The following is a 27,938-nucleotide window of genomic DNA, read 5'->3' as shown; positions in this document are numbered from 1 at the left end:
GGATTCCGGCGAAAAATGTATCAGAAAAAAATGTTTGTGATGTTGGCGACATGACTACATATAGTTCGTATATGTGGGCATGTAATACATATAGTTTATGTAGTTAGAGTTACATTTTTAAACTTCGGATGTGTGGCCATGTATTGTAGCATACTTCGTGTAGCTAGGTATCTTTTTTCCTAAAAGAAACTAGAACCATTTAAATACAATTGTCATGGTCGTTTAACAAATATCATATCTAAGAAAAAAATTTTCTAATTTGACTACCAAATTTTGATGATCAATGAACATAGTATTCATTTGTCTCATATTAGTTGTGGTTTTACAAGTTATATTTTGTTTTAAATTAGTTGTAGTTTATTTTTTAATGCAGATTTTTGATAATTTTTTAAAATTTTAGTCCTATTCTTTTAACTTATTACTTATTAGATAGTGATATCAAACAAAACAATATATTAATTAGGAGTAAAATTGAAAAAAAATATTAATTAGGAGTCAAATAGAAAAACAAAATATTTTTTTAATATGTATGACAAAACTTTAAACGATAACTAATTTGAAACTGATGAAGTAATTATGTTATAACTATATGATTTATTTATTTTTTGTCAATCAACTATATGATGTAATAACTACAAAATTCGTATGATATGGAATTCTAGTATACTACAAAACTAATCAATAATGAATCTGTTACCTTTTTTTTTGTTCCACCTAATTAGCATCGTCAAAACTTTTTTCAAATTTCCAATCGATTTAAAAAAAAAAAAAAGTGACACGTGTGAAAATTAGGGAGTAGTAGCAAGTAGCAACTAGCAATAATGGAAGGGGACCGAGTGACCAAACTTAGGCAAAGGGAAAATGTGAGTGTGTTTACTTTGTGGTGTTTTGTCTGCGTCTCTCTTTTGTTTGATTTCCACGTGAACACTTACCAAACTCTAATCTCTTGTTCCATCCACAGGGCGCAACTTCTTCTAAATATCCCTCTATCTTATCTTATCATATGCATTCATTGTCTTTGGTTAGTTATTGAGTTAACATGATTTTATTTTTTAGGAAGTTCAGGTCAACTAGTTAATCTATCTAGCATTTGCAACGCAGTGGAACGTACTCAACCTCGGATTTGTGCTGTTGGTTTGCATATTTACAGGTAACCGGTTAATCTATAGTTACATTTTATGACAGTGCGCTTTCTTCGTATTTAGTTATATTAGCCTATTAGGTTAACAAATGAGTATATATTCATTTATTTATAAGGAAAATATACAAGGCACAAACGTATCAATATTACATGACTTCGAATCCATTAAATTGATCCAATATGTCATGTTAACTACAGTAGTAACTAAAACTCTATGATGATGTTTTGTACTCTCAGATAACCGGTTGATTTTTTTGATTTTTTTTTAACCGGTTGATTTATTATCAATGGTTTCGTTCATATTATCGATGTTTGTCTGATATTGATAAAGTACTAGAATAAGAGTTTTATTCATTAAAACCTTGTAATGTCTACAAATTTCATGTATACAAATTTTGCTGAGCACATTTTTGTTGCTAGCTAAGAGGTGACTTCTCCATGAATAGATTTGTGACTAAAGACCTAAAGTACATCGTTGGTACTATATGACTCCCAAAAAAAGATCTTAGAAGCCAACAATACATATAGGTTTTTGTAAGCCGTTATAACTTGACATGTCGGTCACGATGACAACTTTATTTGAATTTCGTTTTTTTTTAATAATATCCAGAATTAGATATCGGTCACGAAATTCAAATAAGTTTCAATCTAAGAACTTAATATTAGAACTAGGTCCAGATTTTTTTTTTTTCCTATGACAACAAAAGAAAAGTTAGAAGTATATATCATCTATGATCTATCGAAGACGTTTATGCAATCTCTTTGAAAATGAACACCTCTATGAAGTCTCTAGTTAAAATCAATCTTAAATGATCGGGAAACTAAATTCGGGTGTTTTGTCTCTGCATAGGTTCATGTTTATGCAGTAGAGATGTTAGCTCATAATCAATAATTGATTCAAAGTTATTAATTTTTGTATTCTTCGTTTTAATACTTTTACATTTATATATTTGCCAAGAGACAAACTTAAAGAGAAGGCCATATGGTGGGATGGCTACCGAATAGAAATATGTTTCGCTTTCAAGAGTTGGTGATGTTGAGTGTAACATTGAATATAGGACAACATATTACATATTCTCGTTTTATTGGTTATATACACAATCTAGTGTAAGTAGTTAACTTATTAAATAAACCAAAAATTCAAAGATTTTTGCTGAAATCGTCCATCGGTTAAAAAAACAATCAGTCTGATTATTGATAGAAAATTATATGAGTTTTAAACGAACAGAGATAATTGTAAACAAAAATATAATACTTAAAAAAGTAAAAAAATAGCGGTACACAAATAGATCAATAATACCGTTAATTTGTACTTTTTGATGATCAATAATCATACATCCAAACTAATATAAAATATAATAGCATTAAAATATAATATAATAATGATTTTTAATGATTTTTTAACACACCATAAATAAATAATTAAATTTTAATTTTATCATGATTTTTAATGTTTAAAAATAAAATTTGTGATTAAAATTTTGTTTATTTTTTTATCAAAGGGATTTGATTTGGCCGGATTATTAATTTTTTATTTTTATTTTCTTACAATAATAATATATTATATAAACGGGTTGGACTAAAATCCCAAAAGAGTCAAAACCTTTCTTAACAAAAACGAATCGAGTTACAAAATGGAAAATGAAAAAAATGGTACAACGTTGACCGGAAAAGAGGTTCTGATCGTGGTGACTGCCTGAGGCAGAGAGCTTGAGCATACAAACCGGCGCATATAAGATCGACGACATCGCAACGGCCGGATTAAATATCTTTAGTCTCACCTCATAAAATCTATAGCTGTGCTAAGAAATGATAAATCATGTTGACAAGTATTTAATTTTCTGAAAATATCAATTTCGATGCTCTATATATAGTTTTGGGTTTGTACCGACTTGTGTAAAGTAAAGAAAAAAAAACAAAAGTTATGGACATACTAATAGGGTACACGTAAACATATAAGATCTCTCTTTGGAATATAGAAGGCAATACGTCAAATGATATGAACAATAGAAAACAACCGAACCTAACCTAACATTGGTCCATTTTCGGACATATGGGATGTTACGAACCGTAGATGCATCTTTTCTTCTGATATCTCTGTTTGTGGCTCCTCTTTTTTTTCTCTTTTTCTTTTTTTTTTTTCTCTTTTTAATAAGGGTGACTTACACTTTGCCATACATTCTGTGAGTTTTGTATCAAAAGAGACACTTTTCAAGTTTTTCAAGTTTTTTCAACTGTACAACAATATTCAATACCACTTTGCCCCTGCACGTGGCATTACTCGTGAAGGATACTGATTGTATGGGAAATATTTAGTTGGCTTTACCTAGTTAGAGTGCATATATCTTTATTCATCCAAACATATTCACGTCACTTCTCTTTCCCTCATTCTTTTTTTTTTTTTTTTCCTTTCTCATTTTATTCTTATTATCATTTTAGTTACTTAATATGACATATATTATTTATTTTTATATATAATAAATTAAGATTTAATTTTCCCTACATTTTAAGATCCATTGTCGCTATATTAGAAGTGAATAATTATATTACATATTATCCATTTCTAATTGAACATTTGTTTATAACTAAATGGATATTCAAAGGTACTTGAACAAATATACTACACCAAAATTTATAACTACTGATCATCCAAACATATCTGTTAAACTCTGACCACATGGACGAATAAAGATAAGGTTTTTCGGTGTAATATACATCTGCCAAACTCTGATCGAGTGTTTGTTGTAACAACACCAATCACGTCGTGGTGTGTAAGTAACTTCGTTTAAATGAATAACACTAAACCCTAACTTCTACCTTATAAATCCAAACCGATATGCTATTTTAAAAAAATTTATAACACTAAACCCTAACTCCTACCTTATAAACCCAAACTAATATGTAAATTTGTTTAAATTTATAACACTAAACTCTAACTTCCTTCCCTAAAACCATCACCCATAAACCCTAAAACACTTAACTAAAACCTAAACACTAAACACTTAACCATTAACATAATCTATCCACATGGAAGTGACCATAAGAGTAGGGAAATATTCAGTCAAATTAACACTAAAATAGGACATAAAAAACTGTCCATATGAAACTTACGATGGGAGTAAGTTCCCAGTACCATTCTTGTTCTATGTGTTCGAAAAAAAAAAGAAAGTGATTGGTACCACTTGGTCTATGAAAATGACATTTACTTCGAACTTATTGTTGTCGTCCACAAAACCATGTACAAATGATATAATCTATACGAACAAATATTTGACCAAAATTTAAAATAACGATTATACAATTATTATCTTTCAAATACCAACACCATAATTCCTCTTTTATTCTCCTTCCCGTCGCTTATCTTTCTCTCATTCTCTTCTTCTTCTTTTTTTCTTTTTTTTCTTTTTTCTTTTTTTTCTTTTTTTCTTTTATTATCATTTTAGTTATTTAACATAACATATATTGTATACTTTTTATATAATAAATTAAGATTTATTTTTTCCTACATTTTAAGATCCATTTTTGCTATATTTTAAGTAAATAATTATATTACATATTATCCATTTTCGATTGAACATTTGTTTATTACTAAATGGATATTAAAAGGTACTTGAACAAACATACTATACCAATATTTATAACTACTGATCATCCAAACATATCCGCTAAACTCTGACCATATGGATGAATAAAGATAAACTCTGATCACAATTGAATATTAACCACCAAAGATAAATGATATCGCCGCCGTGACGTCTCGGTGGCCATGAGAGCATCGTTTTTTTCGTGAAGCCAAAAAAAATCAAATTCCCTAGATGAACTTGTGGATAATATGTTGTGGATGGTGAAATTGCATAACAAACATGATTAGTATGTTTTGCAGTTATTTTATGGGGATATTACAATTTTGCATTCATGTGGACGTGATATTATGGATGAGGTCTCGTGGTTGAATGTAAGGTAAAGAAAACATTACGCTTGAAAGGAAACGAGGCTAATGCAAAATATATATGTTCACGTTCACATGGATACTGGAAATGCAAAATTGATTCAAGATTAAAAACTAATTAATAAAAGACATTAACTTTCTCATATAAAAGAGATGGATAGAAGAAAAAACCTTACAAAATCAGACAAAAAGGAGTCTTACTATTACTACGTTTTGTAGTTCTTCAAAGCCCAAAACCAATGTTGGATGAGATAAGAACATTGGATTAAGAGAATTTTAGGACAAGCCTTTACGAACGAACACAAACAAAAATGTGTGCTTAATGTTCCGATGCAGACACAATTCCTCAAAGATTTACCGTTTTGATACAAATAGAGAGCAGAAGAGTCAAAACCGTTATTGGAAACTTCACCAAGCACATACAGTTACCCAAAACTTACTTTTATCTGTATTTTATCAAGCTAGTGGTTCTTTAAGTCATCCATTTATTCGAATCCAGTAGGTTAGTACATGGACGGTATGAATATGTCGAAGCGAACAATTGGTCACAATGTCATGGATGGTATGGTTATTAATGAACATAATTTGGCCGAGACGTTCGTATGCAAATCCATAGTATGCAAAGCCACACGCTCTGTTTCAATTTGGCCAACACGTTTGTATGCAAATCCACAGTACAAATGAAAGAAAAAATAAAGAGAAATTACTAATTAGTGTATAGTTGTTCACAGATAAATAGAGTATATCTCCATTTAGTGTATTTTGAATGAATCTAAAGTGTCCATTTAACTATGAACAAATGGGACAATTTTTTTGAACACATATATACACGGAAAAAGACAAGAGATTCTTTGTGCTAGAAGGTAAACTATCTCTTTGTGCTAGAAGGTAAACGTGGAGGTAAATAATCTCTTTTTTTTTAACACATATATACACAAAAAAAGAGATTCTTTGTGCTAGAAGGTAGACTTGGAGATACGTGCTAGAAGGTAAACTATTGTCATAATCGAAATGAAAAGAGATTTTTTAAAAACTGTTCTGAATTAACAATCTATCAATGGTCTTACACTCACCATTCCCACCAAGTTTACCTATAAGAACTTGATACACATCGAAGGAGTGACGATAACTTTTTTAAAAACCGGATCCATGAAAACCCAGCCTTTTGATTCTTCATGGCTGAAGTTTCTTCCTGATATATGTTTTTCCTAACGACATATTCGTAGAAAACAAAAGCGTCATTGTCCATTAGTGATTATCCAATAGGTATAGTTCATGGGTTCACCTTGTGCCATATCGAAAACATCAAAAGTAGTAAACTTCAAACAAATGAGGCAAATAAGTTATGAACATTATCACAGAACTATGACCAAGATCTCCAAGCACATAATAGTTTTATGTAAATAAAGCCATTAAACAAAGCCATAACTCTATAATCTAAGTTGAAATCTTAAATTTATTTGATAATAATCATTGAGAGAAAGAGATTTTGGAAACATTCCAATACCAGACTCGAAATTTATTCACAAAATAATGATACAAACAAGAACTATCTTTTAATAAAACTCTTACACCCAAAATAAAATGTCTCACTCCTTTTGCCTTAGATTCTTTCTTTTTACAACAGCCCACATATAAAAAACCTCATTACAAACAAAAGTTTCAGTCTCTTCGACATGTTGTCGAACACTTGGACGACATACAGAAAAAGCTTAAACCTTTCTAATTACCAATGGCGGATTCGTCTTCCGACAAGGAGAAGAAGGAAAATAGTAAGCAGCCCGTGTATCGTGGAGTCCGTATGAGGAGCTGGGGCAAATGGGTATCGGAGATTCGTGAACCACGGAAGAAATCGAGAATCTGGATCGGGAATCTTCCGACGGTGGAGATGGCGATGCGTTCTCACGACGTGGCGGCTATGAGTATCAAAGGAACTTCAGCCATTCTCATAAGCTATGGAGTAATGGAGAGATGGAGAGAGGAAGGCGGTACAAATCATGGAAGAGAGAGAGAGAGAGAGAGAGAGAGAGAGAGAGAGAGAGAGAGAGAGATAATTTCTTTTGCTATAGATCAGAATCGAGGAGGAAGAAGAAGAAAGAGAAGTGGATGAAATTAAAGGGTATAAAAGACTTTAACAGAGAGAGAAAACTTGTTGAAAGATGAAAGTGTGCCAGAGTGAAGTGTAACTTGAGAATGTGTGGGAAAGTGTAAATATCTCTTTTAATAATAGGAACTCTGGGGTCCATCTACTTACCACCTTTATTTCAAATAGAAAATATTAGATGAGAGACTAGACAATGGATGATATTCTTTCGCGCGAATTATTTTCTTTTAACTTCATTGTCGGGAGAAAATGACGAATGTGAAGTTCTTGAACAGAGCGAATCAAGAAACCTAACTCTAAGCCCAACTAGCTTACAGGAGAAGACAAATTAGCCCATAACATAGACAAATTAACAGGCCCAGTTTAATGACGATTTGTGATTGTTTCTTGTCAATCAAATCATTATCACCCGATTTATTTACCGATTCCAAAATTTTCAGGGAACTCGATAATGTATATGATCGTAGACTTGTAGTATGCAACTATTACAGAATATAACCAATTAATGGTTTTTGTCCTTCCGGCATATCAACCTCTAAAATGTATGATGTTTTGCTAGGTATTTGAACGTTTAAGCAAAACTTGAAGAGAAAGAAAGAGAAATGAAGAAAAGCGCAGGTGGATTGATGCAGTTGGGCCTACTTCCACATGGGCCTGTGTTGTGAATTTCTTGTGGTTTGAGAGACTCTGTTTGCTTCAGACTTCAGAGGGTTGTCTTGTGGTTTAATATTATTGTCTTCTCAGATGAGGTTGAAGTATGTTTCTATAGTTCTCTTTTTATAAACGGAATTTGAAGTAACTGTCGAAACAAATTGCATTCATATATAATGGACTATTAATGTCTCGATAGTAAGTAATATATGAAGAGAAATTGCATTCTTTTTTTTTTTCATCAGAGAAATTGCATTTATTTATATATATAAAATTAAAATATTCCCACATAAAACCAAAAGAAAAACAAATATTCCAACATATTATACAGTTTTATGAGGACAAATACACATAAATAAACAATTAAATGTGTTGAAAATAAGAACCCATTGTATAAGATTGTCATATAGTAGTTTATTAGTCTAAATAAATATATAATGGGCATAAAATAATATAATATATTTCAAAAAGTTGTCGATTTATTGGCTGCTAAAAAGTAAAAAGTAAGAATTATGATCTAAAACACGAAAAAGGAAGCAATTAGTTCAACTGCTCCATGTTAAAATGGAGAGATGAGTGATGAATGGACCCTATGAATAGAATCTATGACAACACACAGTCACACACATTCCTCTCTATTTCCATATCCCATGGTTTCTCTTTTTCTCCAAATCTCCTTAATATTAATTTGACTTTTTTTTTTTACATCAAAACCCCATCTATTAAATTATCGGAAATGACTTTCTTTCGTAGACCGACAGATTTATGTGGGAAAAACGGAAACCACGTGCTCTTGCATATTTCGCAAGTACGAACATAGACGACACGAAAGATTAACTCTAATGTAAAAGTAGATCAATCATTTGTATTAGAAGTCATAGCAAGACGATCCAAACAATATGTAGCAATGATGAAGACTACTATCCTTAAATAGTGCTAATAGATTCTTCATTGTCCCAAAAAGAGTTTTCAGCTCATCGTAGAGAGAAAATATACATCGACGTGATCCTTTCAGCCCTAATTGCAAAATTCTCTCGTCGACAGATATTAGTTTAACTTTGTATATATGACTAACAATTTTCTTTTTATATAAGAACCAATTATTATGTGGGGATTTACTTTTCAACACTCAAGGCTTGTAATCTGCATGCACGCAGGAGCTTTATGACAAAGTTATTTTGCATTATTTCTCTACTAAGCAAAAGTGAAAAGAAGGTCTCCTTTTTTTTTAATGAAAAAATCTAAACGCTTTAACAAGGGAATCTCTCTCGTCTTCCACTCGTTCATTATTTTTGTAATATTTTTCCATTTCTACAAACAAGTAATTATTATTTGTTCCTTATATATTTGACCATACTTTGACGTCGAGAGTAATCTATAGCTGTTTAAAAAAACGTGTAAATTGAATTACTTAATTTCTTCTCTAATATGCTCGTGTTTGAATTCGGAGACGTGTAAATTGAATTATCAACGTTCTAGCCGTTTTATCACAAAAAGAACGAAAACATATGAAGTTGATGTCTCAAATGACCACTTTTTGAAAGTTGGGGGATTAAATGACATTTTTCCCTTTTAACAAGTGATACTTTTTTTTTCAAGTGAGTTTTATATTCGAAAATTAAGCGTTATTTTTGATTTTGCTTCAAGGAAAGAAGAAAAGCGAAAAAGATAAGAAAACGAATATAGACCCACGTGCTAGACTGCTAGGACCCGACATTCTTCAACCGAGGCAAGCAACTCGTCAAACCCTGCCTGTCCAAAGCTGACCCTTTTATTATTTATTATACTACTCTACTTATTCAAAAATTGATTCGAACCACCTCAAATTTCCAATTTTTCCATTTGCCAAAAGCATTGAAATTAGTATAATATATTTTTGTAATTCGTGATAGCAAGAAGAAATAAAATACATAAATTAAGCCATAACTGAGTCCATCGTAATTATATGAATGTATTCATTATTTCCGTACCGACGGACTGGGGATCCTATGCGAGTCACAGAACCTATCGATATTTTAGTCTATTATCAAATCATTAGTAGAACTGTGGGTTATCGTAATCATAATTATTGGTGCTTTATTTTGCTAGAATTATTGGTCCTTAATAAATAAAAAATAAAACAAAAACCTAAAAAATCAAACTTTGTGGAACAAACTAAAACTCTAGAACATCAAATATCTAGGAACAGAGGGAGTATTTGTTAAGCAAAAAGGTTCAACTTTAAGACCAAGCGCAGTGGCCCATCTAGACGTCTGGTGTATGTAATTTAATATAGAAAAATAATGTAAAAAGTGGTTTTTCAACAACACCCACATGTAAAGTTGCATTCGGGTGTGGGCATTATAAAAAGGGAAAAAAATTTATTTTCTCTCTCTCTAATTATAATACTAAAAAATTATTTACACCCATACTAAAACCAAACGCAATAGTAAACTCAAGCCTAGGGTGTAAGTAATAAATAAATGCGAAATAATGGAGATTTCGGCTAAGACACAAAACTCGGTTGCAAGTTTGCATCCGAGTGTAAAAGTCACGTGGCATATTATGAGTGGAAAATCATTTTCTTCTCCCTATCTCTCTCTTTTATTTTAATAATATAAAATTATTAACATCTATCCGAACAAGTGTGCCACTACTAATGCTCTATCACATTTACTACTGTGGATGCTCTAAAAGTGTGTAACGAGGAAAATGGACACTAAACTCGTTTGATTCATTAACTAAGTCGGCAAAGAATTGATTAAATATGGAAACTATTAACTGAAGATTCGAAATTATTGTCATATATACTTCAAGGTTTCAAAATTATACGTCTTTTAACTGTTCTTGGATTAAAGACTTAAATCCTTAAATAAATTCTCTTGTTTGCATTCTTTTAAAAAGACAACTCGTAAAGGAAAACGACAAAGTTCAATCAAAGCCTAGCAAAAAAAATGTTTTCTTTTGTATCATCCATCGTTAAAATAAACCACTTTCCTTTTCACACTTAGCCAAAAGAAGAGAAACCCAAAATTTTATCAGATTCCATCGCATTGTAAATCTCCCTAAAAATAAAAATACTTGAGAGATTTCTCACATTATCCACCACTTGCATCATCTTCTTCAAGTACGTCTCTTTCAATCTCTTCATGCTTCTTCGTCTACCTACTCGTTAGGTTAGTGCGTCTTCACTGTCTTCCTCTCTTCATGTTTCACAGCTTCATTCTCTGAAATTCTTATAGTTACCCACTCAAAGAGTTTTTAAATCCTTCAAACTCAAACTCTTGGGTCCCATTTTGGAGCTTAAAGTCTCTGTTTTAATGGTCAATCTTTACTTTAGTACCCTCCAACACAATTCTTCTTCGAAAGTTCAGTTAGCTTTTTCTGGAGATTAAAAAATCAAAATTTTTTGTCAACAACACTATTAATGGCTCTGGTCAATTTGTTGATACTTGGTGATTTGATATAAGTGTGGGTCCAAGATAAGAAAATTAAGCTTCTTCAAGTGCCAAACCTGGTAGAATTTCTTTTGAGATTCTAATTGATAATCTCTTCTTTTAAAGTTTGGATTTTTTTTTTTTTTGTTTTGGAAACACAGGTTTGGATTTTGGAATGATGTTGAGATGAAACCCGAGTCTCTTTCCTTGGATCTCTGAATCAGATATAAAGATGTTTCGAGCTCTGCTTTTGTCTCTCTCTCTTGGGTTCTTCTTGGCGTTTCAGTTTGTGGTTTCAGAGATTCAACTGGGTTCTAGACTCGTTGTTGGTGAAAACAGCTTGTGGGTATCCAACAATGGTGATTTTGCTCTAGGGTTTTTCAATCCCCCTGGTTTACCTAACCGGTTCAGCATTGGTATCCGGTTTAACTCCAATTCAATTCCTTCTGATCAACGGAAGGTCGTTTGGGTTGCTGGAGCAGATGTTGTCGTTTCTGATAACAGCTCTTACTTTGAGCTCACTCGTGATGGAGAGTTGGTTTTGTGTGATTCTTCGTTGGGTGTTCCGGTTTGGAACAGCAAGACGAACCGGTTCTCTGTATCCTCTGCTTTGCTTCGTGATGATGGTAATCTTGTGTTGTTGAACGATAGAGAAGAGATTGTCTGGCAAAGCTTTGGTACTCCTACTGATACTCTGCTTCCAAACCAAAAGTTACCAGCTTCTGAGATGTTAAGAGCTGCTAGTGATTCGAGGTCTAGTTATTACAGTCTTCACTTGGAGGATTCGGGGCGGTTAGAGCTGAGATGGGAGAGTAGCATTACTTTCTGGTCAAGCGGAAACGAAGTTGTGAAGAAGAAGAAGAAGAAGAAGAATATTGGGGCTGTTCTTACTTCTGAGGGAGCTCTGTTTCTTGAGGATCAAGATCTCATGAGACCTGTTTGGTCTGTTTTTGGGGAAGATCATAACGACACTGTGAAGTTCCGGTTTCTCAGGCTTGACCGGGATGGTAATCTGAGAATGTACTCGTGGAATGAGGTATCAGGAATTTGGAAACCGGTTTGGCAAGCTGTTGAGAATCAGTGTCGTGTTTTCGCGACCTGTGGATCGCAAGTTTGTTCCTTTAACAGTTCTGGTTACACCAAATGCAGTTGCCCTTTTAATGCTTTTATATCGGCCTCGGATCCTAAATGCTTGGTGCCTTATCAGAAGCCAGGCTGCAAATCTGGTTTCAACATGGTGAAATTCAAGAACTTGGAGTTGTATGGGATCTACCCGGCTAATGATTCTGTTATTTCTCAGATTAACTCCCAGAGATGCAAGAAGTTGTGTTTAGAGGATTCTGCTTGTACTGCGGTTACTTACACGAACGATGGGGATCCTCAATGTCGCATGAAGCTGACCCGATATATCAGCGGTTACTCTGATCCATCTCTGAGTTCGATATCATATGTTAAAACATGTTTGGACCCGATTGCTGTTGATCCAAATGATTCTAAAGAGTCACCAGTGACTGTAACAAAGCCTCACAGTATCTGTCTTCCTTGTCTTGTCGCGGCAACTTCCACTACACTTGTTCTGTTTCTCGGATTTCAGCTCGGTATCGTTGTGTACATCTACCAGAGGAAGAAGAAGCTAGCTAAGAAGAAAGCTGATCGATTCTCCAAAGCTACAAATCCGAAATGTTTGATGATATTCTCTGTTGATGAGATTAAGGCCATGACTGATAACTTTGACCATAACATAGGACCGCAGATATTCAAAGGGGTTATGCCGGAGAATGAACTTGTTGCTGTTAAAGAAGTGGAATCAACATTAACAGAAGAACGGAAGTTTAGGAGCTCTGCATCAAAGATAGGAACAATGCATCACAAGAACCTAGCAAAGCTTGAAGGTTATTGCTGCGAGCTAGGCAGGAGGTTTCTGGTTTATGAATACGCTAAGAACGGGTCTATACTTGACCACATTGTTGACCCTTTACGAAGCAAGAAACTAACTTGGAGAATAAGAACTGAAACCTGCTTAAGCGTGGCTAAAGCTCTCTGTTACCTCCACACGGAATGCAGAGAATTTGTCAGTCATGGGAACTTGAACTGCGGAAACATTCTGCTCGGGGAGGCTTTGGAATCTAAGTTAACAGAATATGGATTCGGTTTATGTGCTGCAGATAAAGACGTTGAAGATTTTGGAAAGACTGTTTTAGCTCTAGTAACGGGTAGGTACGAACCAGAAGGAGTAGTGAGTGAATGGGTGTATAGAGAGTGGATTGAAGGGAGGAAAGAATCTGTTGTGGATAAAAGATTAGAAGGATGTTTCGATGTAGAGGAGCTCGAGCGGGTTTTGAGAATCTCATTTTGGTGTGTTCAGATGGATGAACGATTAAGACCATCAATGGGGGAAGTGGTGAAGGTTTTGGAAGGTACATTGTCTGTTGATCCACCACCACCGCCTTTTGCTTGTGCAAGATCATCGCCCACTAACTCGTCTGAGTCTAGTCAATCGTTGTACGAGCCATAAAGGCTCTAGTTAGTAAAGTTTGTATAGTTTTGAGGATGTGATTTAACAACAATTGTAGTAGTGAAGGCTGATGATTCTTGTTTCATTTTTTCTTGATCTTTGATTCTGTTAAAGCACCTTTTGCTTAAAAGCTGAACCAATTTTCTGTTGCAAAGTATCTTTAATGGGCCTCAAAGCGTTCATGGGTTTTTCGTATGGACCAATTAGAGGATGATGTTTACTCATTAGCACCATGATAAGTTGATACCAAGTGAATCAAGTTCTGAGATTCTTAACGATGTTCAAACCCTCTGCAAGAGAAGTAGGCTTTATGAGGTACCCCTTCCTCCTGCGCGTCACACTACGCGCTTGTTTTGGCACAGTCTAAATTTTGGACTAGTATCTTTACTGGTGGAGCAGGACCATGTTGAGGACCAGAACCATTAGTGAGCTTACACGAACCTTCCTTTTACTACAATCCGACCGACTTTGGCCCCACGAGAGTGATCCTGAACCTAAGATTCAAAAGCAGTTGGGGTATATCAGCGGTGCAGAGAGCAAGATGCAAGGACCATGACATATAGAAGCTTTGTTCCAAAGTCCCAACTTGTTCTTTGGCCGTCTCTTTCTTTTGTCGTTCTCTTTGTAATTTCATTTGCTGCTTTTAAAAGTTCAACTGTTAACTGAAACTAACTGCTGTCTTTTTCCTCCCAACAAAGGACAAAGATGAAGCTGCTTATGTGCATCCAAATATTTAGTTATGTATTCAAGTTTTGCTTTTCCAAATTTGATTCTTATTCAAAGTCGACAACTAAAAAAATCTCAAACTTTGATTCCTCGAGTCTTGTCAATCAAAATTACAACGAATAGTATCAACACCCCCAAACTCTCTCATCATCATCATCATATAGACTTTTTGAACGTTTATCTAGTCCAAGGAAAAATGGTAAAAGTAATGAATGAAATAACAGTTCTTTGTCCGCTTAAAACTTTATGGCGTCGACAAGAATCCCCCTTGTTCTACCCGGTGCTCCTCCATTAAGAGAAGATATATCCAATACAATCCTGCATACCATCATTTAAAATTATAACTTTTACAAGCTCAGAGAGAGATTATCAGAAACATAAGAACATTACTTCTTAGCTACTTACTTGTTCCTTGTTTCTTTTCCTGTTTCTTGAATAATGATCTTATCTTCCATTTTAGATACTGTGTGCTCGGTGGGAAGACTGATCCCTTCTACTGCAGAATGAAACAAATGACAAAAGCAATTAGTTCTCACATTCAGTTATTTATCTTGTTATGGAAAAGAACTCTATGCATGATGTTCAGTTTCTCACTTTCTACACCATTGACAGAAGTGACTCCATCTAGCCCCAAGAGTTTCTGGAAACAGAGCTGGTATTGTTTAGGCATTCAGAACATGACAACATTTTGAGCAATTAACAAAAGGCGGTTCACCTTGAGCTTCTTGTAGCACTCTTCAAGGTTGTCATTATACAAAATAAGACCGAAAATGCCCGAGGATATCCCCTCTTTCATCTCTGCCTCAGCATTTTTAAGCCGTTTTTGAATTTGCTCCTCTGTCTCGGTTCCTCTGTTTTTTAAGAAGTTGAATTGATAATGAACTCCCAGGATACTGTTATGAAAGATATCAAGAACTCATATTGTAAAAGCCTGATTTTTACCTAGCACGGAGCCGATCTTCAAGCTCTTTCATTGAAGGGGGACAAACAAATATGAATATGGCATCAAGAGAACTCACTCTCACAGACCTTGCCCCTTGAACATCAATGTCTAGAATACATCTCTGTGTCGACAAAAAGAGAAACTCGTATTTTAAGGATCAAATGCACAGAAAGCATCATCGATTAATCCAAAAGCTTTCTTATATACCTTTCCTGAATCTGTTACCATCTCAACGGACTCAATACTGGTTCCATAGAGATTACCATGAACAGAAGCAAACTCAAGAAACTTTCCATCTTTGATTTCTTTCTCCATAACTTTTTTATCAGCAAAGTGATAATGAACACCATCTCTCTCCATAGACCTTGGAGATCGAGTTGTGTGACTCACTGAGAACCCAAACATTGAAGGAAACTCCTTCATAAGCATTGATATAAGCGTTCCTTTTCCAACTCCAGAAGGACCGCTTATAACAATAGGCTTCTCGGCATTGCCTCTCACACCTTTACTCCACGCAACAACTTCCTTCCCTAGTAATTTCTTCTGTTCCCGCACATATGGACTATCTACCTATTAATGTTCCAACACATGAGAACTCCAAACCGATACTCTCAAACATCTTACATTACTGCAAAAAAACTACTAACCTCGAGGAACCAGATGGATTCATTTCGAGGTGAACCTTTCTTAATAACCAAAATCCGACCTTGTTCGAGAACAAACGCGGAGTACCCCTGGCTGGGCTTAGGACCTGTCCCAAGCACAATAGGACTAAACCTACAACATCAAGTATTCCCAAATCTTTAAGATTTCCTCTAACATTAAAGTACAATTCTTGTCACAAAAATTATAGAATCTAGATAACATTCACCCACCAGTTGTTAATGATTTTGTCATAAATCTGAACCCCAATGGAAAGATTGTTCCTTTCATGATTTCCACCGATCAAAAACTGCAAAAGATAAATCTCAATCAGATAATTATCAGTCACCTTAAACAGATTTTGATCAAAACATTAAGTGGACTTACAGTTCGATCGCCGGCATCTACTGATATCTCAATGTTCTCGGGTGCAGATTTCACACAGACGCCATTGAAGTGTCCGTTCTCCAGATGATCCACTGAAATTGCTGGAGCTTCTCCCTAACAACAACAATTATATATAAAAAAAAAAAACTATCAATAGAAGAAATTATTGAAGTAAGAATCAAAAGTTGATAACTTTAGCAACCATCCATTGAAAAAGTAGAGTTCTCTAGCAATGGGAGTGAATTAGCCGAAGAGGCTCACCATAGAAAGATTCTATGCCTCCAAGGAGAACAACAACACAGCCTGAGCAATGGCACTACAAACATAGTATATAAGAGATCAAATAAAAACAAAATCTTTATCTAATTTTCAACAAGAATTCAAGGAATTGGTTTCACATCAAGAAAAAAAATGAAACACTTTAGTCAAAACCCAAATGCAGAATTCATGGAAATACAGACAGAATCTGTAACGTAGCACACATATCGAACATCACAAAAGGTATCAATGGGAAAAAAGCAAAATCAAACAAGTACCTCGAGTATGAACAACAGAAACAGGGGAAAGACGAAGACTTTCTGGGATTGCAGGAATCGATTCAAAAGTTTTAGAGGAGAAATAAGTTTCTGAGTTCTTTATTGCAATAACAAGATTCGATTTTCTCCAAAGATTTGTCTCGATTTCTAATCCATTGTCGTATGAATGTGTGGATGGATTATAAAAGGAGACAACTTGGAGATGATCGAGTCTCGGTGTAGGCAAACCTCTGCCTCTCGGTGGCGCGTCCTTGTTATTAAAAAAAATATATAGGTCGGAGAGAGAGAGAGAGAGAGACTCAGAGTCAAGAGGTGGCTCTTTTAAATTTGTTTTTATTTTATTACTTGTCAAAGTATTAGTTTTGTTAATATGCGATTTAATCTAATAATTGTGACAAATTTGACTTTTCGTTGAAATGAAGTTGGGTTGCAAAGATTACGGTCTAGTTTTTATACTAGTATTTAATGTCTATTTGCTTGCATGCACGTATTTTAGTCTTTTAGATAGTGCCAATTTTAAGTCATTTTTCTTTATGTCTATTTTTTGGTAGAAATGTTTGATAAGAAAAGAAGAACTTCATTGAAACACATATGAATAATGGTTTGTGTTATTAATGTACACATTGAAACAAAGAAGAACTTCATTAATGTTTTTATTGTATCACTTTGATTTACAACCATATATTTTTGATAAATAATAAAAGTGGTCAGATAGGATCGAATGTTTCTCAGTTAGTAAAAACTTATTTTCTGAAACGAAATATCAAATGATAAGGGAACGACACGTCTTGATATATATGATGGCAAGATGCACCGACTACATTATCAAAGAAAAAGATGCACCGACTAATGTTAAGGATTTATATTTTAGCACCCATGTCCATTCTCCTTGACAAATGGATCGAATTTGGCCCGCTGATTTGAACATTTTTGACAGCTCTAAATGTGATTGGATAAGAATACGTGACTCCTTTTAAGTTCTCATTTCTCACCAACAACGATTGATTATTCCTTCCATGATTGGGTCACAATGAAAACAATATTATTGTAAAGGAGAAACAAGTTTGAATGCTTCAAATTATGGGAACAGAGATATGCTTAATGGGTGGATCTACTTCATGTACTCACATTTTTCTCATTCTGTGTATAAATTGAATCTCAAAATTCTACTCTCGTCAAATACAAGCTTATATAACACCATTTACACAATGAATTGTTCGATTGAAGAAAAAAAGAAGATGGGGAGGGATTTGGTCTGCCAAAACAGTATCGTTTGCACTTTTGCAGGGAAACCTCAGTTGCTAAATTTCTCCAAAGAAATGCATTGCTACATTAAACATAGTGATTTCTTATGGAAGGGGACAATTGAGGATATCAAATAGCAAGAGTTGCCTGAAGATCTAACATTTTGGAATAAAGTCTGCTTAATGAATCAATACGGATGCTCATTTTTATTCAGGTTTAATAACTTCGGGTTAGCTAGTAACCACAATACAAAATACTTTTGGATGGCAAACAAATTATCGAAGATGACGGGCCTTAAAGGGCCATCCAAATATGTGATTTTTAAGGGCGATCCAACTATATATGTGTAGAATGTTTGATTTGTATGAAATTATAAACATAAAAGGCAATGTGGATGGCAGATTAAAAAAAAAAAAAGGGAAAGGTATTGGGATGGAAAAAAAATATTTTAGCCTTTTAGGGTTGGATCTAAATTAGAACTCAATGTCGGATACGCTCAATAGCTTAGCTTAACAAAGTTAATATAGTCCCTTAATAAATATATATACTCCATTAATAGAATATGCACCAGCACCAGCACCATGCAGGGTGAACATAGGTTTTCATGATATCAAGATAAAAAGTGGAGAAAAACAAAAAAAAAAGATGAGGCGTGGAGTGTCACATTGTTTAAAACGTTCAGCATACAAGAAACGACCGCAGAGTTCAACATTTTGAAAGCCAACCACTCAATATTTTTGACCTCTACAACGTAAACCGTTGTATTAGACCGATCAAATCATACCACATAAACACTATTCACTGAAACTTCTGAGTGGTTGTGATTTATATGTGCCCTTCGTCGGAAAATGAAACACGTATATTAAAAGTAACTAATATGTATGGATATTCAAAACTTATATGTTGTTGATAATACGTCATATATATAATGAAAAGACATAGCAGACAGATATAACAAATTGCTAATATCACTACCAAGCTTCTCAGAAAAAATACAAATACACTCAAACGTGACATCAAATACGTGGCCGTGGACAAGTGGTATCTCCAAGTCATTAGATTCATTTTATGATGCTGACATACGTGACTCAGTATGGCGGGATGTTTAACTAATCAAATATAGCCACGTCGACAGCAATCTTTTTTAGGCGACATGCTCGTGTATTAATCTTGTCTTCGTGGTAGGGTCTAAGCTTGCCGACACTCGCTCTTAATATTTTAGTTGCTCCCATAAATTTACATTTTATTTTTTAACATTCCATTAAATATTTCTAAAAAACTATAAAATTTAAAACCACATTTGTTTTGCCCTTTAGAAATCACCGCAAGGTTTTAGATTGAAAAATGTGAAAAATTTAGTCGATCGCATTATTTTTGTCTCTAGCTAATCATTCATAAACAGGCATGTCTCCGAAGGTTAAAAGCAGTCGCTATTTTACCGGACCAACGTAGTTTTCACAAAGTGGTGGTCCGTTGTCATATTTTAAAATTATCACCTTCTTGAGAATTCTACATTTTAATCCTTTTTGTCGTGTAGTGATATTGTTCCTCTAAATCTAATTAAAGTCGGAACTAAAACCTTTGACAAAATCACAAAGCCAATATCAAAACCTATTTAGCTTCGCGAGATATCAGAAGAGATCAAACTACTTTGATCAGACCATGATCTTCTTCTTCTTCTTTTTTGACGAGCACAGTTCCTAAAACCCTAATTCTCAGATTATGCTGACTCTTTACCATCATGAAAGGTCACCGGACGCCACAAGTAACCACCAGGATGATGAGACGACGGAGACTGTGGTGAGAGACATCCACGCGCTAACTCCAGCTCCGGAGGATAATTCCCGGACGATGACGGCGACGACGTTGCCTCCACCGCCTGCTTTCCGAGGCTATTTTTCTCCTCCACGCTCAACAACGACCATGAGCGAAGGAGCTTCTTCCGGCGAAAACTTCACAACAATAAGCAGAGAGTTCAACGCTCTAGTCATCGCCGGCTCCTCCATGGAAAACAACGAACCAACGGCTCGTGACGTCACGCAGCGTGAAGATGAGAGACAACACGACTTGTTGAGGATCCACGAGGAGAGGGATCAGGAAGACGAGACGAACCCTTTGGCAATCGTTCCGGACCAGTATCCGGGTTCGGGTTTGGATCATGGAAGTGAGATTGGGCCGGGTCAGGGTCGGGTTGGGATGACAGTGCAAATAGTGAAGAGGGAAGAGGTTGAGGCGAAGATAACGGCGTGGCAGACGGCAAAATTGGCAAAGATCAATAACAGGTTTAAGAGGGAAGACACCGTTATTAACGGTTGGGTTAATGAACAAGTCCACAAGGCCAATTCTTGGATGAAGAAAATTGAGGTGATTTTTTTTTTTCCGGTTCTATGTACGATGATTAATTTAGTAACATACTTTCTTTTTTTTTTTTTTTTTTTGTCATCTACTTTCTTTTACTACTAACTCAGATTTTGATTTGAGCCATGAATTTGTATTGGGTTGGTAAGCTGGTTAATATATATATATTAATTAAACCATGTGATAGTAGAATAAAAATGTGTCATTTTGAAGTGCAAACGTAAGCTTCTCATTTGAAAATAAACTCTATTAGATATATATGGTGTGGTGGCATAATTTATATGTAATTAGGTGGGAGATGGTTTGATATCTCACATTCTATCTTCAAATGAATGTTTTTTTTTTTTGTCTTGTAAATAGTATCATATATTTACATTGGCAATCGTCATCTAATTCCAATTATTCAAACATTGTGAAATTATATTACCTTTCCGATATTCATAATATAGCAAAAAATATTCTGTAAAATGTAGGTTCAACTTAAATGGTGAATTCATGTTGGATTGATAATGTATACATAGAGACATGTATGCATAAGTTAAGCTAACACTTTGGGATTGATGTATGCAGAGGAAGCTAGAAGAGAGAAAAGCAAAAGCGATGGAGAAAACGCAAAACAATGTTGCGAAAGCACAGAGGAAAGCAGAAGAGAGAAGAGCGACGGCAGAGGCAAAGAGAGGGACAGAGGTTGCAAAAGTAGTTGAAGTTGCTAATCTCATGAGAGCCGTTGGACGCCCTCCTGCCAAACGCTCCTTCTTCTCTTTCTCCTAGTTTTTAGTGATATCAAACCATTAAACTAAACATTACTTATTGTATATAAGTTAGTAAAGAAAGGGGTCATTTTGTAGCTTATATACACATAGTTGAGAGTGTAGTACAAAAGTGTTGCGTGATGTGATCCACGTCCAAAACAAGAAAAATATTCAACGTAATTTTGATTTTTGAATAATGCGTTTGTCAGAAGAAAAGAAAAAAAAAATCGCTTCTACCATCCATCTCTTAATCTCTAGTGCTTGGAGGCCATCCATCTAAAACAATTCATGTTGAGGTTTACACCTCTCAAAGCCTCAAGCTTTATGTCATCAACACCAAAACGGAAACATACAGAGCAAGCAAAATATGGAGAAGAAGAAGAAATATAACAGAGCAGAGGAAAGGAAGAAGAGGAGCACACAAGCATTTGTTCACCCGGTTCACGGTGTTAACGAACCGCTACGTCCGGTTAGGATCTTTCGATCCACATCCTTCACTATGAAGAGAAAGAGGGTGACTACAAGAAATACAAGTGAATGCCGTAAACTCTCACTACACTCACTACCCCAAAGCTTACACTCTTACATGTTTCTCTCACCCCTTTTGATCTTAACTCCATAGATCTTCATTGCTTGTGCTTTCTCTTGCTCTCTCTTCTTCTCAAATGAATTCAAATCACCTTTTATAGTGACAACACAACTAGGGCTTCATGTGCAAAAGCAAACCTTAAAGGTTGCATCTTGAAAACGCTTGATGTGCGTTTTGTCCCTTCACCAATCAAGCCTTAATGACAAAGCACAAGGAGACAAGACTGTACTATCTTGTGCCAACATTTGAACCAACAATATTTGTACCAACGTGGACACTCCTCTTTGTGGTTCAAAAGCACTTAACTCAACCCAAGTTCAATTCACAATAACTTGAGTTAGTTCTTAACATGCTCATCAAGTTCACATCTTCACAATTCAAAATTTCAATATATATTTAAGACTTTGGCTCGGTGCAACGTTCTCACTGTGATTCAAAAGTTATGACAAAAAAAAAAAGAGTTTTGAATGAAAGTAGCGGACGGAGTTAAGACTTTGGCTCGGTGCAACGATCTCACTGTGATTAAGAAAATTACTATTAATATATTTGTAATTTATCCTTTTCACTGTAGAGAAATAAGTCTCAATATATATACAAAGTTTTCATGACAGAATGCACTAACAACTAATCACCGTAAAAATCTATGAATTTATAGATTAATTGACTAAAAAGAAAGAAAATACAGCTTTTATTAGAAAACAACAAAATGCAACTGATGTTTTCTTTGTTAATTTGACTTAGCGATAAGTTGCCAATTCATCGGATGCCACTAATTAAAGTGTATTGCTAATTCATCAGAAACAAACAATGGATTTTAGAATCTATGGCCCTTATCTACATACGTTTAGTTTACTGTTTACCACATCGGAGACAAAAACAAATTAATGAATATAGAGCTTCCAGGCATAATTACACGAATGGAATGTATATGGACTTTTTAACAACATTTTGTAGCCATATTGTTATCTATCACCATTTCTCACGACTAAAATTATGACAAGCAAAAATATAGACACAATGCTTATAATTATTTCGGTAGTTACAAATTTTCAAATTCGCATGTCATCAAATGTTGTAGCATTAAAAATCATAGGAGAATCGCTGTAAAGCATTAAAAATCATAGGAGAATCGCTGTAAAGCTTAAGAAAAAAAAAAACTACTATATATTTATTTTTAGCTCTATATTGGTAAATCCGGAGGGTTACCAATCAAGATTGGTTTAAGAGTTGTAGACCGCTACATTTAAACTTTCTTTATACAAATGATTACCACCGCAAATTTCACATCACGCTTGTTAGCTTTTTTTTTTCTTCCTGCAAACTGTTATACTTTATTAAGTAATGAAAGAGTCTTTACAAACCAATCGTTTAAACCACAAATGCTGATCTACAGAACTAGAAAAGAAATAGTTAGGAAACACTATATGTTTCATATACAAACAAAAAAAATTATGCAAGTATGTAACTGATTTAAGCAAAAATTCTGTTTTCTCATTGGACAATCCGCATATCAAAACATAAGATGATCTTAATCCTAAAATCGTTCTTTTAATTGGGATTTTTTTTTCTTCTTTCAGAATTGCTTTGATAATACGAAAAAAAAAAACTAAAAATAAATTATTAAAAGTAAGCCATATCTGATTTATATTAAAAAAAAAAAAACAGAAAACAGGATAACAAGAAAAAACAGAGAGATTAGGGAGGGAAGGAATTTGTGCTTTTTTCAAAAAAACAAACTTCCTTCCATATCTCTCTGTAATTTTTGACTTCAATCTTTTTAAAACTTTCTGCATATTTAAATAAATACAAGAACCCTTTGATATGATTCGTTTCGTCTTCTCAGATTCCAAGTCAAATATCCTCTGATTCCATTTAACTTACTAGGCTTTCCCAAAGTTTTTCCTGAATCTGTTTCTAGGTTTCTTTATCTCCCCTAAGCTTTTGGAGGGATTTTATTAGGGTTCTTGTTCCTTTATTCACGTTTTCAAGAAGATTTTTTATTCGGTTATTTGATTTATCACATTTTGTATAATGGGGAATTGTTGTGGAACGGCTGGATCGTTGATTCAAAACGATAAACAGAAGAAAGGTTTTAAATTGCCAAATCCTTTTTCAAACGATTACGGTAACCACCACGATGGCCTGAAGCTTATCGTGTTGAAGGAACCAACGGGTCACGAGATCAAGCAGAAATACAAATTAGGTCGTGAGCTAGGTCGAGGAGAGTTTGGGGTCACGTATCTATGCACCGAGATTGAGACCGGAGAGATTTTCGCATGCAAATCGATTTTAAAGAAGAAGCTGAAAACGTCGATTGATATTGAGGACGTTAAGAGAGAAGTTGAGATCATGAGGCAAATGCCTGAGCATCCTAATATTGTTACTTTGAAAGAGACTTATGAGGATGATAAAGCTGTTCATTTGGTTATGGAGCTTTGTGAAGGCGGTGAGCTTTTCGATAGGATTGTTGCTAGAGGGCATTATACGGAGAGAGCTGCTGCTTCGGTTATTAAGACGATCATCGAGGTTGTTCAGGTTTGTGAAATTTTTATCTATGAATCTTGTTGGACATTATTGATTTGTAACATTGCTTGAAAGGCACGGTTTCTATTAGAGTAATGTGGTTTATTCAATGTGTTACAGATGTGCCATAAGCATGGAGTCATGCACAGAGACTTAAAACCTGAGAACTTCTTGTTTGCAAACAAGAAGGAAACTGCATCTTTGAAGGCTATTGATTTTGGTCTCTCTATTTTCTTTAAACCAGGTGATGTATTATCATCTTTGATACTTGGTTTCGGCGGAATTGGAAGGAATCTTTAACCCACTAATGTTTTGTTTGCAGGCGAGAGATTTAACGAAATCGTTGGGAGTCCTTATTACATGGCTCCCGAGGTATTAAGGCGGAGTTATGGACAAGAAATCGACATTTGGAGCGCAGGAGTGATTCTTTACATTTTGCTCTGTGGTGTTCCACCTTTTTGGGCAGGTTTAGTTTTGTCAAATCACTTGTTTTGTGTCAGTTTTTGTAGGATCATACAAAGGTAGTGATGCCTTTTCTATCTTGTTTGTTTTCAGAAACCGAACATGGAGTCGCGAAAGCAATTCTTCGATCTGTGATCGACTTCAGAAGAGACCCCTGGCCGAAAGTTTCTGGTAATGCAAAAGATCTGATAAAAAAGATGCTTCATCCAGATCCAAGGCGTCGTCTAACAGCTCAACAAGTGCTTGGTATAATCTCTGCTTTCAAATGCAATTGTTTTTGGTGCTCATATGAAATCAATGTTAAGACTGATCAAATCATCTTTGGTTTATAGATCATCCGTGGATACAGAATGGTAAGAATGCTTCCAATGTATCATTGGGTGAAACCGTAAGAGCAAGGCTTAAGCAATTCTCTGTTATGAACAAGCTCAAGAAAAGGGCACTCAGGGTATGTACTAATCTCTTCTCTTGAAGACATTGTTGACCGTTCAAGGAGCTTGAGATTTTTTATTACGTTCCTTCCATAGGTTATTGCTGAGCATCTATCGGTTGAAGAAACATCTTGCATAAAAGAAAGATTCCAAGTAATGGACACAAGCAATAGAGGGAAGATTACCATCAACGAGCTAGGAATCGGATTGCAGAAACTCGGGATTGTTGTTCCTCAAGATGACATTCAAATATTGATGGACGCGGTAAGCTCTTATGCAATTACTAATTTAAAGTTTCGCACGCAATGCATTTGACTATAGAGGGTTTGTTATAACAGGGAGATGTTGATAAAGATGGATACTTAGACGTCAATGAATTTGTAGCCATATCGGTACACATCAGGAAGTTAGGCAACGACGAGCACTTAAAGGAAGCCTTTACGTTCTTCGACAAAAACAAGAGTGGTTATATAGAAATACAAGAATTAAGAGATGCTTTGGCAGATGATATTGACACTACTAGTGAAGAAGTTGTCGAAGCCATTATCCTTGATGTCGACACCAATAAGGTTAGTAGACTCATTTGAGAAAATAAGTGTTGTAGTGTAAAATTTTCATATATAACGTGTAAAAAGACTAAAAAAATTGATGTTGTTGAACCGAAATGTTATGCAGGATGGGAAAATAAGTTATGAAGAGTTTACAACGATGATGAAAACGGGAACGGATTGGAGAAAAGCTTCGAGGCAGTACTCGAGGGACCGGTTTAAGAGTCTTAGCCTTAAGCTGATGCAAGATGGGTCCTTGCAGTCTAATGGAGATACAAAATAGAGCTTGAAATCCGCGACACGGATACTTATAATCAGTCGCAGAAGATTGAATTGAATCTGAATCAAAGGGAAGAAAAATATTTGTTCTTTCTTTTTGGTGTTTTTTTCTTCACTTTCTCATCACAACTTGTTAGTTTCAACGGGTATCAATTAAGCTTTAGGCATTTATATTGTTGAATGATCGAACATGTCGCCCGTTTGTGTAGATTAATTAATTGTATGTGAGGAAAATGAAGATCATTAATTATTTTGTTTCTTATGATCATTAAGTAATTAATTTTCATTATTTTCAATAATCACTTAACATAATTATATGACTCTCCTTTGGTCGAAACAATTTGGCTTTTGTCATGCATGGTTCAGTCAGTGAACTAGCTAGCCGTGGTGGTTCTTGCTCTAAATTAACGGCGATTACGTTGGTCCGAGATAAAGTCGTATGCATGTACGTAGTATTTCTACATTCTCAAGTTATAAATTATTCAGGAATTAATATATAGAAATAGTAACGGAATAGAACACCTGGTGCATTTTACCAAAAGAACATAATCATAGTCATCTCAACTATTCCTTGGCACTATGCATATATCCACAACTTGCCGTGTGAATGCGATTTAGGGAGGCGATTCTGTTTTGTGATTTGTGGTCATTCCATAATTTCCGTATCAACTAATTTAACAGAAACATCTTTGATATATATATATAGTTGTACACAACACCCCTTCCTCAACTCTTATGGGCGTTTCCCGTTTCCAAATATTTCTCAATATTTTTTTTTATAACTTTCTATGTAAACAAATTGTCTATCTATTATAAATTCGAAATTTAATTAACTCATGAGTCTTTTTCCTTGTATATATGTAATATGTGCACGAACAATATTTTTCTATTTTTAAAACAAATCCGACTAAAATTCAACTACATATAACTTTGGACCAGTTACCAGTAGTTCTATTTGAAATTCTATATTCAGAATATTCTACAATACAGATAAATGCCGTTTTTAGTGCATATCCATATATGCATGGACAGAGTTGGATGTATATACTTCTTATCCAAATGGCACAGCAAATGTGAAATATTATATTGTTAATTTCTTTTGTTTGTTGTAGGATGAATTTACTTGTGCAGGAATATATATGTTTATAGATTTTTCTATGAAGGAATTCTTATGTTTATAGATTTTTTTCAATTGTCAACATTATAAGAATATTATTTTGTAAAAAAAAAATATATATATATATATATATATATATATATATATTATTTTGTATATAAAAATGCAAATTATATTTAAGACGATCCAATAGCTAGAAGGTAAAAAATGAAAGAATAATAATTAAGCATGTATATGAACTAACCATTACAAAATTTAGAAATTCTAAGGATGAACAAGAACCTACAATTAAAGGAGACTTATAACAACGACTAGGAAAATTTCCAGAAGTCATGCTTTCGTCCATACCTTTGGGTCTCTCAAGCAAGCTTCGCACATGTGTATTCATATCCGTTTGATGTATTCATACGTTTTTATTATATATGTATATTATTAATGAACGGTCAAAAAATATATACTTTATATAGTCGATAACTACCTTTCGTATGTTGATCTAGGTTTTATTCAGAAACATATATGCATGGGCACTAGTCTTTTCCGTTGATTTCGGAAGTTCGTATTTGTAGTTGTTTAGGATTTTTTTGAATCCGTAAATCAATTTTTTTCCTGTTTACCCGGATTTCA

The 27,938-nt window shown here is 34.4% G+C and overlaps 4 protein-coding genes across 6 annotated transcripts; 3 read left to right on the top strand and 1 right to left on the bottom strand.

Moving 5' to 3' along the window:
* The first annotated feature begins 10,767 nt into the window (after positions 1-10,767).
* On the top strand, positions 10,768-13,916 carry LOC9316023 (G-type lectin S-receptor-like serine/threonine-protein kinase SD3-1). 3 transcript variants are annotated; one of them, XM_021027709.1, is made up of 2 exons: positions 10,768-10,951; positions 11,423-13,916. In XM_021027709.1, the coding sequence occupies exon 2, from the start codon at positions 11,494-11,496 to the stop codon at positions 13,774-13,776; it is 2,283 nt and encodes a 760-aa protein (XP_020883368.1). In that variant the 5' UTR covers positions 10,768-10,951; positions 11,423-11,493; the 3' UTR covers positions 13,777-13,916. The 3 variants fall into 3 exon arrangements, with proteins under 3 accessions (XP_020883368.1, XP_002881807.1, XP_020883369.1); XM_002881761.2 differs by having other exon boundaries at positions 10,768-11,000; XM_021027710.1 differs by lacking the exon at positions 10,768-10,951 and adding an exon at positions 11,018-11,341.
* Positions 13,917-14,567: 651 nt separating this feature from the next.
* LOC9317873 (guanylate kinase 1) lies at positions 14,568-17,340 on the bottom strand. The gene is made up of 11 exons (XM_002879909.2): positions 17,011-17,340; positions 16,736-16,790; positions 16,475-16,588; positions 16,321-16,397; positions 16,093-16,222; positions 15,653-16,015; positions 15,445-15,566; positions 15,218-15,353; positions 15,097-15,142; positions 14,908-14,998; positions 14,568-14,820 (listed from the first exon to the last, which is right to left on the bottom strand). The coding sequence occupies exons 2-11, from the start codon at positions 16,736-16,738 to the stop codon at positions 14,739-14,741; spliced, it is 1,164 nt and encodes a 387-aa protein (XP_002879955.1). The 5' UTR covers positions 16,739-16,790; positions 17,011-17,340; the 3' UTR covers positions 14,568-14,738.
* Positions 17,341-19,774: 2,434 nt separating this feature from the next.
* On the top strand, positions 19,775-21,562 carry LOC9317872 (remorin 4.1). Its single transcript, XM_021029684.1, has 2 exons — positions 19,775-20,619; positions 21,184-21,562. Exons 1-2 carry the CDS (start codon positions 19,978-19,980, stop codon positions 21,382-21,384), a joined length of 843 nt encoding a protein of 280 aa, XP_020885343.1. The 5' UTR covers positions 19,775-19,977; the 3' UTR covers positions 21,385-21,562.
* Positions 21,563-23,603: 2,041 nt separating this feature from the next.
* On the top strand, positions 23,604-26,431 carry LOC9317871 (calcium-dependent protein kinase 14). Its single transcript, XM_002881759.2, has 8 exons — positions 23,604-24,489; positions 24,598-24,721; positions 24,800-24,943; positions 25,033-25,185; positions 25,272-25,387; positions 25,467-25,634; positions 25,709-25,939; positions 26,046-26,431. Exons 1-8 carry the CDS (start codon positions 23,986-23,988, stop codon positions 26,199-26,201), a joined length of 1,596 nt encoding a protein of 531 aa, XP_002881805.1. The 5' UTR covers positions 23,604-23,985; the 3' UTR covers positions 26,202-26,431.
* Positions 26,432-27,938: the final 1,507 nt, after the last annotated feature.

This window comes from Arabidopsis lyrata (genome assembly GCF_000004255.2).
Source record: "Arabidopsis lyrata subsp. lyrata unplaced genomic scaffold ARALYscaffold_4, whole genome shotgun sequence".
In the NCBI taxonomy this organism is placed as follows: domain Eukaryota; kingdom Viridiplantae; phylum Streptophyta; class Magnoliopsida; order Brassicales; family Brassicaceae; genus Arabidopsis; species Arabidopsis lyrata.
Note: the sequence above shows the minus strand (reverse complement) of the source record. Positions and strands in the feature narration are given on the sequence as shown.

Excerpts from the sequence above, each read along its gene's own strand:
- LOC9316023 (XM_021027709.1), top strand. The coding sequence starts at position 11,494 with ATGTTTCGAGCTCTGCTTTTGTCTCTCTCTCTTGGGTTCTTCTTGGCG.
- LOC9317873 (XM_002879909.2), bottom strand. Across the intron at positions 15,143-15,217 it reads AGTGCTACAAGAAGCTCAAG|AAACTCTTGGGGCTAGATGG; the intron begins GTGAACCGCCTT and ends CTCTGTTTCCAG. Across the intron at positions 14,821-14,907 it reads GGAAAAGAAACAAGGAACAA|GATTGTATTGGATATATCTT; the intron begins GTAAGTAGCTAA and ends GATGGTATGCAG.
- LOC9317872 (XM_021029684.1), top strand. The coding sequence starts at position 19,978 with ATGCTGACTCTTTACCATCATGAAAGGTCACCGGACGCCACAAGTAAC. Across the intron at positions 20,620-21,183 it reads CTTGGATGAAGAAAATTGAG|AGGAAGCTAGAAGAGAGAAA; the intron begins GTGATTTTTTTT and ends TGATGTATGCAG.
- LOC9317871 (XM_002881759.2), top strand. The coding sequence starts at position 23,986 with ATGGGGAATTGTTGTGGAACGGCTGGATCGTTGATTCAAAACGATAAA. Across the intron at positions 24,722-24,799 it reads CTCTATTTTCTTTAAACCAG|GCGAGAGATTTAACGAAATC; the intron begins GTGATGTATTAT and ends TTTTGTTTGCAG. Across the intron at positions 25,388-25,466 it reads TCAAGAAAAGGGCACTCAGG|GTTATTGCTGAGCATCTATC; the intron begins GTATGTACTAAT and ends TTCCTTCCATAG.